This window comes from Larimichthys crocea, chromosome XVI, assembly GCF_000972845.2.
Source record: "Larimichthys crocea isolate SSNF chromosome XVI, L_crocea_2.0, whole genome shotgun sequence".
NCBI lineage: Eukaryota > Metazoa > Chordata > Actinopteri > Sciaenidae > Larimichthys > Larimichthys crocea.
This window is the reverse complement of record NC_040026.1, coordinates 3,868,807-3,886,282: the sequence shown is the minus strand read 5'-3', so window position 1 is coordinate 3,886,282 and position 17,476 is coordinate 3,868,807. Positions and strand designations below refer to the sequence as shown.

Here is a 17,476-nt window from a genome sequence, read left to right as displayed (position 1 = left end):
TGTTAGCTTTATGTCCAAAACACAGCCGACAAAACGCCGTTTAGTTATTAACGGTTATTAACGTACTACTAAAGTGTTTTCTGTCATAAACACGATGTCAAGTTTCCGTTAGTGGTCTACGCCGATGTGGATTCGAATGTCCCAACAACAACTCACTTTCCCATGAACCCTTGCGAGCTTTACGTCGTTGTGCGTCAACTCCCCAGTCCCCCCACCATCACCGCTCTACAGAGGAAGAAAGGGGGAGACGGGCAGCCTGTACAGAACGCTGTAAGTGTAGTCTATATTTATATCGGATATTAAAACACACACATATATAGCTTAAGTCTGTGCCGGTGTGGCTGCTGATAACGTCCAACCTTGCCCCGGGTTTAGTTCACACAAATATGAGCGGCAGCGGGCGGCCCAGGACCAGCTCATTCGCTGAGCCTCCCGGAGCTCCCGGATCCGCTGCAGCCGGTGCCGGATCAGCAGTAGCCGGCGGAAGCTCGACAGGAAAAACTGGGGCTTCACAAGCGAGTGGAAGCAGCTCGACGAGCTTTGGGAATCTGAAACTGCCTAGTAAGTATTGTTTTCTATTTATATCACAACCCCCCCACAGCTGTACGCGTTATTACAAAGACTCGTGTTTTTTTAAAGAAATGTGTTTAGTGTCGATCATTGTCGCGGAGCTAAACCTTTTTTTTTTTTTTAGCCAGCAAGCTGTTAGCCTCGGGAGCTAACTTGAGTTAGCTCTGCGGCTAACGCTAGCTGTGTTTTTCCAGTAAGGAGCCGCTGCGATCAAGGGCTTTCATCACAGCTAACATATCGCTAGCTGCTGCTGGTGGCAAGCTCGGGACTAAGCCTGCTGATATTTCGACGGCAAATTAATGTTATGTGATTATTTTTTCTTTACCGGCAGCATTACCTAACCATTATTATTGCATTGTAACCCAAGAATAGAGTTGGTGTCAGCCGACGGGCTAATATATTCGTCATTAATATCAAATGTGGAAGCTAGTTAGCCTGCTAGCGTCAGTAAAAGGAGTTGGTAGAAATTATCTGGTCTAAGTTTTTTTTTTTTTTTTAGGCGTCGTCCTCGGTCTAGTCTGAGCTTGTACAGAGGTTTTTTTGCCAAGATAGTGTAATGTGAGGTATACGTTGTGTTGTAGCCTGAAGAAATCCAGCTCCCAACTGCTTATTAACCAGTATATACTGAGTTATGCACACAAGAAAGAAGCAAACCTCTGCATGGGCTTAAACAGCTGGTACAAGACAATCCACATTTCGTCAGACAAAAGTAAGAACTGTTGCTTAAGGCAGTGGAAACAGTTTAGTAAGCAGCTATTTTATACAATTCTTGTGCAACTGTGTTAGTACCCCTCAGGTCTGCATTAAATAAGGTGTCTGTACACCTTGGCCTTCCTTAAAGGAGGTCCACTTTTACACGAACTCATCACTTTCTTCACCATTTTTTACGCCTATACTGGAAGCCCCTGGTTTTGCCAACGGTAAAGTCTCTCCAGTTGGTTTTGTTGGTGGGATGACAAGAACTTGCAGAATGCTCAGGGGTCATGTAGCTATGCGGTGGTAGCAGTTGGCTGAAGATCTGTGGAGTTGGACAGAGGTGCGCAACAGGACGGGCCGGGAGACGGAAGAAAATAGCATCACAGCTCGTGTGTCAAATGGCCTTTTAAAAAGAAGGAAACGCTGGATTTATCTGGGGCCCTGACAGAAAACGACTAACAAAGCAAATTAATAGAAGGCAAAGGGCAAAGTTGACTCTGCCTGCTTTGTGTAATAAGCCTCTGCTGGAGTTCAGTGCATGCAGCTAATCAGCAGACCTTCATCAGGTGATTTGAACTCATTCACATGCATTGCCTTTTTGAATGTAAGCTCACCTTTTCCCTTGCTCAGTTTTCAGAATGTCTCAGTCTCGGTCACCTGGATCTGCGAGAGCATTGTTCTTGTGTCAGAGGGGGCGCGACTCCGGCACAGACTCAGACAAAAGTGCAGTTTTAGACTACATTGCTGCTGAGTTGGTGAAATCTGAAAACATCTCTCCATCTCTTACCTTATTCTACTCTCTGGAGTGGATAAGTCAGACAACCCCATGCTCAATTTTTTTAATGTGCATGGGGGGAAACTGAGCTTGAGGTAGGATGATGTGATGATGGCAGTCAGATGCTGTGTAGCAGTAATGTTATTAAGCCGCTTTCTGCTATCTCTACCAACTTTCTAATGTGATGTTGCCATTAACCTCTGTTTACTGTTGTCAGACAACTTGGCAGCACATAATAATGATTTGATCAATGGGTTTATTGCAGCAGTGAAGGAATAATTGTCATATCATTAACATTCAATCACCGATCTATACTCATTCAGTCTGCCTATCAATGGAAGCAATCACTACAAGAGACCAGGAGGTGACAGAGACCGGCTAATATTGACCAAAAGAGGAGCAGAAATAAAATGTATAGTCATTTTGGCTGATCAAAGCTTTTAGGGATGACACCGGTTGGCCTGGCCAAACAAACATCAGTCACTAAATCAATCTTAAGTCTTGCTATTGTTTGAAATGATTTGACAGCATTAGTAAGACCAAGACATTATTTTAAAGACTATAAACTTATTTACTAAAAAGCCTAAACGAGTAGCTTAGACTACATTTACAATACAATATTAACTTTGTCTGAATAAAATATATATAACAGAAATTGTTTGGACAAATAGGAAGAATATGAATAATCACATTTATACATGACAAGGACACGTAGCAGAGCTACAAGCACATCTACGTTGTTATTCTTTTGACTGAGTTTGGCCACATACCCACACATTTAAACTATATCATTAGTTATTACTTTGATCTGCAGTGAGAGTCTGATTGAACACTGTGGGGAGAAGGACTCGCCCTCCGGTCTGTTTTCCGTCTCGTTCTGTTAATCGACACTTTCAAGCGATGCTGTCGCCGTGTTTGAAATGTTTCCGCGGACAAACAGGACTTCTTTTGAACAATGTCAACACGCAGTTTGACACTCATTTTGATCCATTTTCACTGCAACTAACCAGGAAACACTTCCATACAGTTACAGCTTAGATGACTGTGCTACGCGCATGCTACGTGCTGACACACAACAACTGGTTCACTGCCAAACGTTCCAGGTGAAACTCGCTCTTTTGGTTCCCAACATGCAAATATGCGTAGCAATATAAAACATGTCTTGTGACACGACACTGGAAGACGGAACCACGACTCTACATTTTTGTGCTGCGCTTTCAGAACTGTTACACCCTTGGTCAATACTCTGCACTATAGACACAATTTGTACCCAAACAGGGTTTAATAGACGTATAGATTACTGTTTCATGTTGTATTCACACATGAGAAATCATATTCAAGTCACTAGTTTTATCTTGTTCCGGTTACCCCAGTTATTTTCAAAGTTTGCCTACTAAATATTATTTATCTTTCAACTGGTAGTTACTCATTTTAGAATTATTCAGCTAGTTTACTGAAACCTGTGGGTTATTACATGTTGTTGTATCCTGTAACACCCTTTTAAAATCCAAGTTTCTGCCTGCCTTCAAATCCTGAACCGACACACGTGTATTATTAGCAGCATAGTAAATGGTTAAGAAACAGGATGTACCAACACTGACAGAGTGGCACTGACCCTAAATGGATTGGGTATCAGTAAGACGTGACCAGTAAACATTAAACACATTTTCTCTGACAATGTCATCATGAAATTCAATGTTTCCGTTGGCCATGACTCATTATAATCACAGCACGCCCTGTCTTCACGTCACTGTACATAAGAGTGTAATTTTAGATTTAGGAAAAGGAGACCATCATTTCAGATCAACTCTTGACCGTGTTGGCTTGAGTTGACTTATTGGTGTCAATAACAGGAGAGAAAAGTTTGATCTGTTCTTTGCAAGAGTGCCACATTGAGTCTGTGTGGCTTGAAATAAGAACATACATAGTTGTAGTTTACTAATCGGCAAACGTCAGGACTATTGATAATGATATCGGGGGGTGGCAGTGGCTCAGAGGTAGAGCTGGTCCTCCATTGATCAGATGATCAGTGTGGTTCAGTCTGCATGTCCAAGTGTCCTTGGGCAAGATACTGAACCCCAAATTAGATAGAAGATAGATAGAAGCGTCAGCTAAAAGACTAAAAAATGTAAATATTATGTGACTCTGGTTGGTGCCAGGTGAGTTGAAGTGTCTGTGGTGCCAATAGTTGCAGAGTGATTCATCCAAGCCACACCCAGTGTAAATCGCTCATCATACAATATCAGGCAAGGTTCTGTTGTAATTCTTAGGCTGCTGATGAGGAAATACTTCTTGCTGATTTATTTTATCATGTTTATCATGCTTGAGTTTTACAAGCCCCCAAGCTAATTGCTTCTAAGTGTAGGTGTGATGAAAGCCTCCCTGCTCATCCTTTGTCTTACTCATCAGGCTTTCGTTGACGTATCAGAAACCAAAGCTGTTCACTGACAGCTGGGCAGAGTGCTCATTTTTGCATTCATTATTCAAGGGACTATCATGCCACTGCTGCTCCATATTTAATGTGCTCCCTTCTAACTTAACTTGTTTAAAAAAAGAAAAAAAAAGTGTGTGAAAGTGATGCTAGAAGGAAATACAGTGGAACAGTGTATTGTGTAGCTGGAATACAGGAATGTGGAGGAACCACACAATGACCCGATCTCAAAAGCTGAATATTTCCTGCTGACCCGAGGGTAGAGATCAGATTTAAGCTAATCATGTGGATCAGCTGCTGTTTGCTGCTAACCTTGAGAAGGTTTGCCTGGAAAATTAATAAAAATGTAACAATACACAGTTGTAATTTGCCACCAAGAATCATAATTTCTTAAAAGTTATTTTCTGTTAAGCAAATGTATTCATACAGAGAGTAACAGCAGGCGATGAAGACCTATCACTGTCTTGTTTTTTGTTTTTTTGTCAGTTTACGGGTGAGACCAAAATGTTCCGTTGTCTGACTCCATTTCGCGACTCAGAGACCTATTAGAGATCAGGAGGGGTCCTGTTGAGACAGGCGAAGTGAGCAAGCCCAGGAAATGGTAGCACTTCTGGGTGTGCTACTGTCCACGCAATTTTTTATCACAGGCTCTGACAAGCCTTTTGGCAGTGAGCCTCTTTATGCCGTTCTTCCCCTCCCAGTTCCGCTGCGTCTGGCGTCGATTTGTCAAATCCATGTTGACCCAACACGTGCATAGGTGTAAAACACTGAGAAAGCTACTTGACCCCCGACTAGAGCTGACAGTTACTCTTAGATCTTGATCATCTCACTTTGCCTGATTTCAACAAGGTCAAACATTAACCCGGCGGGGACGCTGTACTCCTGTGAAATCCTTTCTAATGCAAGCTCCAGAGCTCTCACTTGTAAGTGATCAGGCCGTACTATGTTCTTATTGCACAGTCAAAAGCTAATTTCGATCTGAAGTCGTGCAGACTTCTCTGCGTTTTTCTAGTCTGAACGTCTGTGCACAATCACAAACATATATGTGCCTGTATTTTAGTTCTGTCTAGTCCACACTGTTCAAAATGTGTGTGAATATAACTGTTGTATGAACTTTTAGTACTAATAGAACATCTATAATGTGATGCCGACATAAAAATTGGAAAATTATTGGTGATTACAGAGGTGCTGAGCTAAAACTGTGATTGTGACTGTGATGCCGTATTCAGATCAACACAAACGCAGGTTAAACCCGCAGTCTGAGTGGGTCGACGCGTCACCTGACTTGGCTTTGTGACTCTGGTCTCGAGCGGGGTTTAACGTGGGCTGCAGTGCTCTGCTCCAGGGATGATACTGGACTTTGAGTTCCCAAAAACTGGCCATAGGCAGGCGAGGAAAACAAACTAATGTATTGGTAGTTAGTTAATTACATATGTGATATTGTGATATTGGAACAACAAAGGGTTCATCTTCGACGGAAGTCTCATATGAATAGGTCTACCTTGGGTTGAACATGAGCCCAGTAGACCTACATTATAAGTGTCTCCAGTATGCAAGGAGTTTAGGCTAGTTTTCACCTAGGAACACATTGTGGGAAGTACTAAGAGCTCTTAGGAGCTGGTGGAGTGTGTCTGGGGAGCCACCACATAGAAGCCTTTAGAGAAGGAGGGAGAGCTTGTTGATGTTTAACCTCTCTCTCTCTCTTGGGAACACTGGGTTAAACTGAACTGGAGAGGGTTATGTCACTGTGTTTCTCACATGTCTAAGCACCATTTTATCCAAAATATGCTGCTTTTTATGCCCTTTTATGGTTTCATCACAGTCCGTTTGTATGTCTCAGTCTGTAACTTTGGTGTAAAGCCGCAGTTTATTTCAGGATCTCTCTCTGACAAAGTGTGTTTGTGCTCTCACCCACAGGAGACAGTGGCAAAGTGACGACGGTGGTAGCCACACCTGGCCAGGGCCCCGATCGCCCACAGGAAGTGTCCTACACAGACATAAAGGTTATAGGAAATGGCTCCTTCGGAGTGGTCTACCAGGCTCGCCTCATCGACAGCCAGGAGATGGTGGCAATTAAGAAAGTTCTCCAAGACAAGAGATTTAAGGTATGCTTAGACAGGCTTACTCAGACAGATAATTACAGTGAAGCAAAGAGCTTTATGTAGGAACTTTGCATCCAAAGAAGATTGTGGTGACCTTTGGGAGAAGCAAATGATTTAATGTGTGTTTCTTTATAATCATTGCTCTTTAGCTCTGTAGATAAGAACACGATGTTCTTCTGTAATTGCCCTGAATTGAGGCTTTTGTGCTCATTTGCAATAAAATCCATATTTTGCGCAATTTTCAATGTTTTAATTTCTTCCCCTTTCTCCATTGTAGAATAGGGAGCTGCAAATTATGAGGAAATTGGACCACTGCAACATTGTGAGGCTACGTTACTTCTTCTACTCGAGCGGAGAGAAGGTGTGTATGCACTGACTTGGCCTTTTTTTTTATGTAACAGGAATCAGGTTTCCTGATGAAGCACTCTGCCTCCACACCCAATCATTTAATGGAGCATGCATCAACGATGAATCATAGACATGTTTTAGACAAGTTGATCTTGGTCTTTATTGTACATTACATTCACACTCTTTAAGTTTTATGGGTCCGGGCACTTTTGCTGAACTGCTCGCATTATTATATTGTGGTTTTGCCCTTTAAACGTGTCTGCATCTGAGAAAACGTGAGCTATAGCAGCTGGAGCGATGCACGGTTTATCAACAAAAACTACATTTGACAACATGGTGGCACAGTGACAAACACGTTGGTCCATAACCTCCAAACTGTATGCTATAAAAAACAAATATGTAACCCTGCATTCTTCAAATCTAGCGCAGCATACATAGCACACGTAGAAATAGAATCTGCACATAAGTCATTGCTTTTTTTTCTGATATTTTTATTGAATTTTAATCACATAGACACTAATGTTCATAAAATGAACAGATTGTGTAACATATGCAAGAATTTTGCAGAGTAGTTATCTATAAAAAGCGACATCTCATGCAGTCTTATCTCAAATATCTAATCTAATATATGAGCCACATCTACAAGCTATAAATCCAAAGGAATGTTGTTCCTGGAGTGTTGTAAGGAAGGTTTTCTATTGCAGTATACAAAACTTTGATTCTTCAATTTGACTGAATATTCTCAGAGTATTTCAGGAAAGGTCCCCACACTTTCTGAAACTTCTTGTCGGAGTTAGTCGTAGCAATCTTTTCAGGGTCAAGACAGGACATGATGTCCTTTTAAACCACTGAGTCGAGGCAGCATCCCTCCGTCTTAAGTAGTATCGCACGCCTAGCCAAGAGAGAGAGGTGAAGGATGGTGTGCGGCCTTTGGTTGGAGTTAAGCGTCATCCTCTCCTCTCCAGCGGTGCCAAAAATGGTGACCAATGGCTCTGGCTCTAGTTGAAAATAAAGAATGAGAGACCAGGTAGCTTACATTTGTCACACTAGGGATTGACTGACACATCTCTGTAGATATGAGATCATTTGACTTTGGACGTGTGTGTGTGCCACTTTGAGCTGTAACAAGATTTCAAAGTGCATGACTTAGGAATTATATTTGAGTCAGTGAGACTGAATATCCTCCTCTGTGTTTGAATCAGACGTTGTTTGCTCTGTGTCGTACTTTAGCAATATTTACTTTGACAGGTTAATCAGTTGTTTACACTCATCATCATCGATGTTTTATTACTTGTAAGTGTGAAGTGTCTCAATGAGCCGTGTCAACTGTAATTCTTTATTTAGTCCTTGTTTGCAGTAAATATTCACTCAAGATAACAGGCATTAAAAATCACAAGATAAATGTTTCATTTGTCTGTGTTCTTCTTCAAGCCATCTGCAGTCAAAGCTAATGACTGCATACAGTCACAATAATTATTTCGTGTTTGCTCATCATGTACACTCCGACAAATTAGATTAGATCGGTTTGTTTTATATAAACTCGTAACATCAGATGCAGATTTGACTTTCCTCTAATTGTCTTTACTTTTTTTTTTTCCCCAGAAAGATGAGGTGTATTTGAATCTGGTGCTGGACTACGTCCCTGAGACAGTGTACAGGGTGGCTCGGCACTTCAACAAGGCCAAGACCACCATCCCCATCATCTATGTTAAGGTGGGTAGACACAAACACACACACACACACACACACACACAAACACACAGCCGAGTACGCCTCCTGGGCTTTTCCCCCCCTAACTGCTTTCACCACGCCACTCCAGCCATCCAAAGGTTAATTCGAGTCAGTTATTCAGGGATGACATACTTCATTTCTGTAGGTATGATAAGTGAAAAGTGCTTACAGAGGTTATCTTTTCACTCCTGTTTGTTAAATTCAATGCACATTCTCTCAGCTTATCTTGGAACCGATGTTGGATTCAAGCATCTGAAACTCATTTTAACTTATAATGCTACATTTGTTTGTTTTTGGGAAGCCCCGACATCCAGATTGGCAAACAAGCGTTGCCTTCGTGTACTGTTTTTTTTTTTCTAGGAAAAACACACAGAAGACAAACAAACGATCTGTTAGAAAGGCAGCTGCTTTCTCTTTGGAAGGGATCAGCTCTTGATGCTTTCGAGGTTTGAAGTAATACGACTGTAAAATGTTTTCTTCCTGATTTGTGCTTCCGTACTTATTGCTTTCATTTTTAGTGACTGCTTTTCATGCTGTCAAATTTTTAAAAGAAGGGGATGACATTATCCATCCTAGTCTTCTGAATTGAGTTGCATCTGTTATTGAGTTGTTCTTTTTAAAGAAATTCAGTGGAAACTGAAAGTCAAAATTTTGTTCAGTAATTGCCTGAGGGGTGTAACAAACAACCAAGTGTTTTCCTGTTTGTTTTTCACAGACGGCTCACGGTTTAAGGATTATGAAAGCAGAGAGGGGAAGGTGGTCCCGCGGGAATTAATCTGTTTGCGATACACTTCCAGGTTCCCTGTCTAAATAGGGTGCTCGTTTTAGAGAGAGTGTTTGTGTGTTTACTATGTCTGTAGCAGCAGCGAGGACATTATAGCTGTCTCATGGCCCATTTCCCTACCTCAGCCTGCTGCTCCCTTGTGGCTTTGAGATGCATACTGATCTCTGTCTAACACACACACACTCTCTCTCTCTCCTCTGTCGTCCGTCCGTCCTCTAGCGGCACACCTCTATCACAGCATGCTGCGGGGTCTTCTCCACCCTCCCTGTCCCCTGGGTCTCTTGTTTTTGCTACATCCCCTCATCGTTTCCCTCTTCCTCACCCCTATCCTCCTCTTCCCCCTCTCTCTCTGCCCTCTTTTTAACCATCATCTCTCATCCCTCAGTCATCTTGTCTGTAATCATTTTGTAATCTGCGGCCGGCCTGCTGTCACCGCATCATGGGGGTAATAATGATGATAATGGTGATGATGACAGTGATTTGTCATATTAAGATGCTTACCGTCTGCATTCCACAGACACATTAAATGGGTGCAGACTTAACTGTGTGAGCAATTTTTTTATTTTGAGAATGACATCATTGACCTAGGACGTGGAGACAAATGTCAAATAAGGGTTGGATGAGGATGGTTAAACATCCGCAGGGAGGATTTTTCACCCTGATGTTCTTAGTTGTAGAAAGTAACACTGCAGGCTGCATCGGGCACCACACAGCTGCTACTTTCAACACACACCTACAAAGTCAACCCAAAAACAAAATTAGGGCACATGACGAAAATCTATACAGACACACGTGTGCTCCTGTGCTGGGGAAAGTATCGCTTAGTGGTAATCCAGAGGAAAAGAGCCAGATGGAGTGAAAAAGATTTGTTTTCTTTCAGTTAGCTAGACCTGAGTAGTTCAGCAGTCTCCAAACTTCTTGGCTCGTGATCTCTCCCAAGTGTTTACTTGTCACTTGTCTGTGTAAGTGTACAAATTGTGTACACTTAGTCTGAAGAGTTATCGACTCCCGGAGGACGCTCACAAGTAATTAGAAACGACTTAACCCCACAGAAATCTGTAAAAGAAAGAGCAGAACATTTTTTTTCTCATTTCTCTTTGCTTCGCCTTTGATTATCTCGCTACTGTTCAGATTTATTGTGTGGACTCGTGGAGGGCTCCCAACCTTGAGTTAGCTAAGGCAGGAAACCAGGCAGGAATTAGCCTTAACTAAGTCAAGTGTGGGTCATGCAAGACTCCCAGTCTAAATAATAATAAATTGTGAGTTTACTGGTGACAGATTAGGTCTTTAAAGGCTCGAAGCAAGAGTGAAGAATCTTTAAAAAAATGTAAGAAGGTCTTAAATCCAAATTTTTCAGAAGTCTTAAATATTTTCTCTTGCTGCTGTGGGCGGTAATGTTAGAAAATGTTCTTGTATCCTACCGCAGGCTGACATGAAACATTATCTACAAACTGCAAGTGAGACTGGTGCCACAGTGGCTTGTGCTCGCAGGACTCTGTTAAGTAGCTAATGTAGCTAGAACGTGTTGATTTTAGCAAAAAGTTGCACTAATTCAATGAATTATTTTATTAAGAATAACTTATGTGCTGCTATGAAGCACTGAGAGATGTGATAATACTGGGCAATATTGTTGCCACTGGTTTTCCATCGTATTTGGCTGGTATTAACTAAGCATGAGAACACAGGGAAGACGTACCGATAGTGAACCAGCATGTCCTCAAATGTTCTTTTGCTTTTCTTCTGGAAGTATCCGAATGGTTTCATGTAAGTTGTTAGACACTGTCGGACGTCATGCCAACACTCTCTATCCTCCCTCAGGTGTACATGTACCAGCTGTTCCGCAGTCTGGCTTATATCCATTCCCAGGGCGTGTGTCACAGAGACATCAAGCCCCAGAACCTCCTGGTGGACCCAGAGACGGCCATCCTCAAACTCTGCGACTTTGGCAGGTCAGTATGAGACAACCCGCCTCTGGACGTCTCTGTCTGTCTCTATCATTCTTTCCACTGTTGCGGCTGTCTGCGTCTCAGTGTGTATGCTTAGTCGGCTGTCTGTTTGTGTAGCCATCTCATTCTCGTTCTGGACTTTCTCTGTTGTAATCTGTCATATATCTTCTTACCCTCTCTGTCTTGGTAGCTACCATGCTGTGGTTTCGTGAAAACAATCAAACTGAGAAATAAAAGTTTAATGTCAACTGGCACTCACCCCCTGAACTGTCTTTTTCTTTACATCTACCAACTTCTAGTGCAAAGCAGCTAGTTCGAGGGGAGCCGAATGTGTCCTATATCTGCTCACGGTACTATCGTGCCCCAGAGCTCATCTTTGGTGCCACCGACTACACGTCCAACATTGACATCTGGTCAGCCGGCTGTGTGCTGGCAGAGCTGCTGCTGGGCCAGCCCATCTTCCCCGGGGACAGCGGTGTAGACCAGCTAGTAGAGATCATCAAGGTACAGTAAGGAGACTGCAGAACAGCAGCTGAATGCCAACTGATGACAAGCTGCTAGATGAAAGGAGACGTGGTGTGAAGTTTGGAATTTAAACTACTGTCAGTACAGACTTCAGGAAAACTGTATTTGTAGGTGTATGGAGACCAAAAGTCTTTTAATATTTGAAATGAAACAGTCCCGTCAAATACAAACATATTTGTTTCACTTGTCATTCATCGCCAGAGAAGTCATCTATTGATCCCCAACTCGAAATAGGAAGACTTAAATAATCATGATCAAGGAATGCAAGTTAATATGAGCAACTGGTAAAATAAACAGTGTGACAATATAGTATATTGATTGCTGTGGGATTTAGATGTGATCATAAAGGCTTCAAGGGTCTGGAAAATTTTGTTTAGGTACCTTGAAAGTGCTTGAATTTTACCTTTAGAATGCTGCCTGAACCTTGTTTAAATATTCAGCATTATCTGAATGCAGGTGTTGAAGGGAGAGCAGTACAATGCAAGCTGTACACTTAATATAACAAAGGATCTTCGTGTTGTTGTCCACACCGACAATTACACACGCTTGACTTGTGGTTAATATTCATGAAAATTAACTTCTCACCCTTGTTTGTCAGGTTCTGGGGACACCAACGAGGGAGCAGATCCGGGAGATGAACCCGAACTACACAGAGTTCAAATTCCCACAGATCAAAGCACACCCTTGGACAAAGGTATGTTAACGCTACTGGAGAATATTAATCCCGGATAGCGGTTATCGAAACATCAGGGGTGTTTGGATAGCCGATCACTATCTGGTGATGTTTTTTTATCTCTATCTAAACAGCCTTTTTGCCCTTGATGGGATAAGAAAATGGCAAAATAGGATTCTGGAAATGGGAATTTGATGATTTATGTCCACATACTTTGTAAAAGTGTGTTTTAGTTTTAGAATTTGGTATTTTTTCAAGAGTAAAGGTGCTTTCAGACAGCGAGGGGCTGTTGCTGCATTGTCAGTGTTGAATATTTTGAATTGTCATCAACAGGGTGCAACTCTGCCACCACATCACAAATATTGTTTATTTATTTCCTGTTGTCTACTCTCAAAGGGGATGTATAATTCAGGAAACGTAGATATAATAATAAAATCAGCCCTTTTATCATTTCCCTCACTTTGATGTTGACACAGCCAGCCAGTTGTAAAAGTTGCACCGCTGTCGCTCTCCTTGCCACTGCTGTCATGTTTACATTAAAAGCAATGAGAGCGACTGCGACAGCTGGCTGTCAGCCTGAAAGCACCTTAAGTCTTGTATTTACATAAACTCAGATTCCTCTCCACGGTATTTCAATACAGAATCCTCAATTTCTTTGCCAAATGTCTCTCATCTGTCAGGTGTTTAAGCCTCGTACCCCACCGGAGGCCATCGCCCTCTGCTCTCGACTGCTGGAATACACGCCGGTGACCCGGCTGTCTCCACTGGAGGCATGTGCGCACGCCTTCTTCGACGAGCTGCGCCAGCCCAACACCCGTCTGCCCAGCGGACGAGAACTGCCGCTCCTCTTCAACTTCAGTCCCGTTGGTCAGTTTATACCTCACCTGTCCTTTTATCTACACTACTTCACTTCCATTTAAATGCTTGTGTTTGGTCGTCATGTCATTGTCAAGTATTTTATGTGTAATTAAACATTCTTTCCTGCCCGCACAGAGCTGTCTATCCAGCCCCAGTTGAACTCCACACTCATTCCTCCTCACGCTCGTGCACAGACATCGCCTGCCTCACATGGTACGTAACATAAAATGATACTTTTTTTGTTATTTATGTATTTATCTATAGTTTGTCCTAGGAATATGAGTGAATTTGCACAATTGGATTGTCCATTAATACTCAACTGTCCGATGACAAAAATTTGTGTGGGAAATTGTCCATTCTTGGCCTATAAATGACTTGACAGACAGTTTAAGTATCAGCACCAGGAAAAATGTATTATTTTAGTGCCATAAGCTTTGTGTTTCTAACCGGTGCGTTTCCTCTCTCCTCCTACAGAGGGCGGTGTGTCAGACAGTTCCGCCCAGCCCAGCTCAGCACCTGGATCCATCAACAACAGCACCTGAGCATCCATCCCCTCTGCCATCCTTTCTTTTTTTTTTCTTTCTTTTTTTTTTTTGGTCTTCCCCTGTTTTTTTTCCCCTTTTTCTCTCCTCTGATCTTCTCCCTCTCAACCTTCCTCCTGGCTCCAAACCCCTTAAAATAGAAAAAAGAATAACTATACACACCCACGTAAATACTCAGCATCGCTATTTCCCCTGAATTTTAACCATTTTCCAATAAGAAAGCAATTTCTGTGGCTGCTAGCTTCTGGAAGGTGTTGTTTTAAGGACATTTTGGCAGCCATGCTCGGGCTTTAATATAAGCTGCAGTTCCGAAGCCCACGGCCTGGCCTGTTAGAATAAAGAAACTAAACTTTGGTTGGGTAGGATGTTTGGGAGAGGAGGAGAGGGGTTATACATGCTATATGGAATTTCTGTATTATAATCTACAGTTGACTTTTATCCCTTTTTTTATGTTCATTTTATTTGCATTAGTTAATTTTATGTGTGGCCGTGGTGCCATTTGAATGGGGTCCTGAATGGCTGTGGAGTAGAGAAAGAGGGCCACGTGTAAGGCCTGTCTAATATTGACAATCATCCTTAGTGCGGTCAAAAATGGCACACATGTACTGTACATAGTGTCTGATCGTACACCCCACTGTGTAGACGAGTGGCTTTTCTGTCACTGTCTACCCTGAACTCTACTCAAGTGTTGTCACACCACGCAGCCCTGATGGTGAACAGAGGTAAAGAATTTTTTTTAAATCTCCCAGTTTGATACCAGATGTTACATTGGCTGATTTTTGTCCATGTCATTTTAGATGAGAGTTGGTTTTAAATTTTATTACAAGACGGTGGGCACCACAGTCTGTCTTTAAAGTTTCTTTGACTGTTAGCCCCTCGACTGCCTTTTTTATGAGGGAGCTTTACACGAGCATACGAGTGCACATCTTCATCAGTTTCTTCAGTATAAGCTCATATTTTTCTTTTTGGCTAAGCTGGAAACCAAGCGTTTCATGTTAATTCTCAAGTGAGTATTGCACATCTTCAAAGGGAGTAGAGGGGAAGCAAAGGGGGGTGGGCAGTTATGTGTACTGTCCAGCTGTGAGCATAACTTCACACAGAGGGAGCCACTGGTGAGGGGCTCCATCACAGAAGCCTCGACGTCTCTCGTGTCGTACAGTTGCCTAGCACTGTAGGGTGACTAGTCACCTATTATGTCACTTTACGGTGTTATGTTTCATATCGTCTTGATTATGTTAACGAATGCAGAGAGAGACTGGTGGCCGCTTTGACTGCTAACCTGGCTCATCATTGTCATTTCATCTAGTATTACACAGGGGAGGTTTGTGTGAGAGATTTGTTGAAACCCTCTCACCCCTTCCCCAAACAGCCTGCCTGCGGCGCTCATATCATGTTCTTGTCCTGTGATGGTGGTAGGAACTGATCTTGAATGATTAGGCAGCCTAACGGTCCAATGTTGGCATGGACTGTTTTTTTTTGTTTGTTTGTTTGTTTTGTTTTTTTCTCCACCACGCAAACGTGCATGTTCAGCCCAAGATGACCACACTATATTACTTCCACTAATCTCAGTAATAATCTGACAAGAAATGATGCTCAAACCCTGAAACCCAACAGCTTTTGGAGCCTCCCTCCCCCTCCATTCCTTTTTGTCCTCATCCCCTCTGCCTTCTGCTTCCTCCTTTCCTTCCTCCTTTTTTCACTGCTAAACTGTAAATATCAAGTACCTTTTATTTTATTTTGTTATTTTTGTTATTATTGTTATTATATTGTTGTTCTTGTATTTTTTTTTTTTTTTTTTTTTTTTTTTCTCTCTAGTAGACCGTGGCCGCACGGCCGGGCTGTTTATCCTCAGTCGCAGTCTGTAAATACGATTTCATTTCAGTCCCTGGTTCAGGAGGGGAAAAACAGAACAAAATGTTTCATTTTTATTCTCTCTCCCTCCATTTCTCTCTTCACTACTTCCCCTTTTCCTCTATTAATGTTGTCATAACTGTTTTATTTATTGTAATGTGTTTTTTGGGAGGGGTGGGGGGAAAAGAGGGATTAGAGTTTTGGGGAGGGGGGGTTGTTTTTGTTTTTTTTGTTTGTTTGTTTTTTTTATTCCAAATTTTAGTCCACTGTCACATGCAAGATGATTTCACATCCAAGATACTGTACTCAAATCCAGACGTTGGTGTGTGTGTGTTCTCCAATCAGTGGTCTGTGTGTGCAGGCGCACATGCTAGCCAACAGGTGGAACTCCAGTTTTCCATTTAACTTCAATGTGAAGGGAATGTTACAAGCTTCTGGATCTATGGGGTCGTGGTGTTGGAAGGGAGCACAGAATACCCTGTGTGCGTGCGTGAATATGTGTGCGTGTGTGTGTGTGTCTGGAGGAAAGGTGAAATAATGAATCTGTCCATTGACATGTATCATCTCCTGTGTCCGACCGTCTCCTGTTTTCACTTGCTGTGTGTCGTATGAGTGTAACGGGTTTGACCTGTTAGTACAGCGTGTCTGCTTCACAGAAACTCGGTGAGTTTATTGAGCACAGATGCAGGGAATGTATGTGTGTCGGTATGTGCGCTGTCAACCATGGACATTATTCTCTGTACTTCCGACTCTTTCCTAAATGAAAAGCTGATTAAATTTGCTGTTTTAATGTTTTGTTTTTTTTCTCCCATCTTACGATCTGTCACACTTTGTTTTTAATTTGCTGTGACCCTGCTCTTTTATCAACCTTCTTGGAGGGTAAAAAAAAAAACGTCATTGTTGGGAACAGAACGGTTGGATAAAGGAGATAATGGAGAGAGAGGGATGGAGGGAGAGAGACAGTTTTTGTTTGTTGGTATAAATAATTAAACTCATTAATAAAGTGATGAAACTGTTCCTGTCTCACATGCATGATTAAATTATACCTGAATAATTGAGCCTTGTTTACATGACCACAGTGGGGATGCAAGTCACAATAACATTACAACAGCATGTTAATTGAATACTCTCTTGTCCTTGCTAAACAAAGAAACAAAATATCAGTACAATGAAGTAAAAGTACTTGGAATAAATATTTCATGAGTCCTGCATTTAAAATCCTATTGTTGGTGGTAGTTGCCAGTGTACTCAAAGTAACATATTATGGAACCCAGTTATCCACTGCAACATCATTTATTTTCTTAATTATCCACGACTTATATATAGACCAATATATCTTGCATCCCTTCATTTCAGTCTCCGAAACAACACACAATGTACACAGAGGTAGCAAGATGGGGCGTGAACAGGGAGCAGACACCTTCTTTTTGCCCCAGGTCCTTGTGGCAGGTTCATAGATCATTGGGTAACAGAATGGCAGCTGTGCAAAACCACAAAGAATATTTGGTAATTATGAGGTACATAACTTGAGGTGGCACGGTGGTACAGTGGTTAGCACTGTCGCCTCACAGCAAGAGGATTCCTGGTTTAGGCCTTTCTGTGTGGAGTTTGCATGTTCTCACCGGGTACTCCGGCAAAGACATG

General features: G+C 42.1%; 1 protein-coding gene across 1 annotated transcript; it reads left to right on the top strand.

Moving 5' to 3' along the window:
* The first annotated feature begins 124 nt into the window (after positions 1–124).
* On the top strand, positions 125–16,848 carry gsk3ab (glycogen synthase kinase 3 alpha b). Its single transcript, XM_019261297.2, has 11 exons — positions 125–270; positions 376–561; positions 6,390–6,577; positions 6,852–6,935; positions 8,525–8,635; positions 11,256–11,386; positions 11,683–11,887; positions 12,507–12,602; positions 13,262–13,448; positions 13,575–13,652; positions 13,914–16,848. Exons 2-11 carry the CDS (start codon positions 387–389, stop codon positions 13,979–13,981), a joined length of 1,323 nt encoding a protein of 440 aa, XP_019116842.1. The 5' UTR covers positions 125–270; positions 376–386; the 3' UTR covers positions 13,982–16,848.
* The last annotated feature ends 628 nt before the right edge of the window (positions 16,849–17,476 follow it).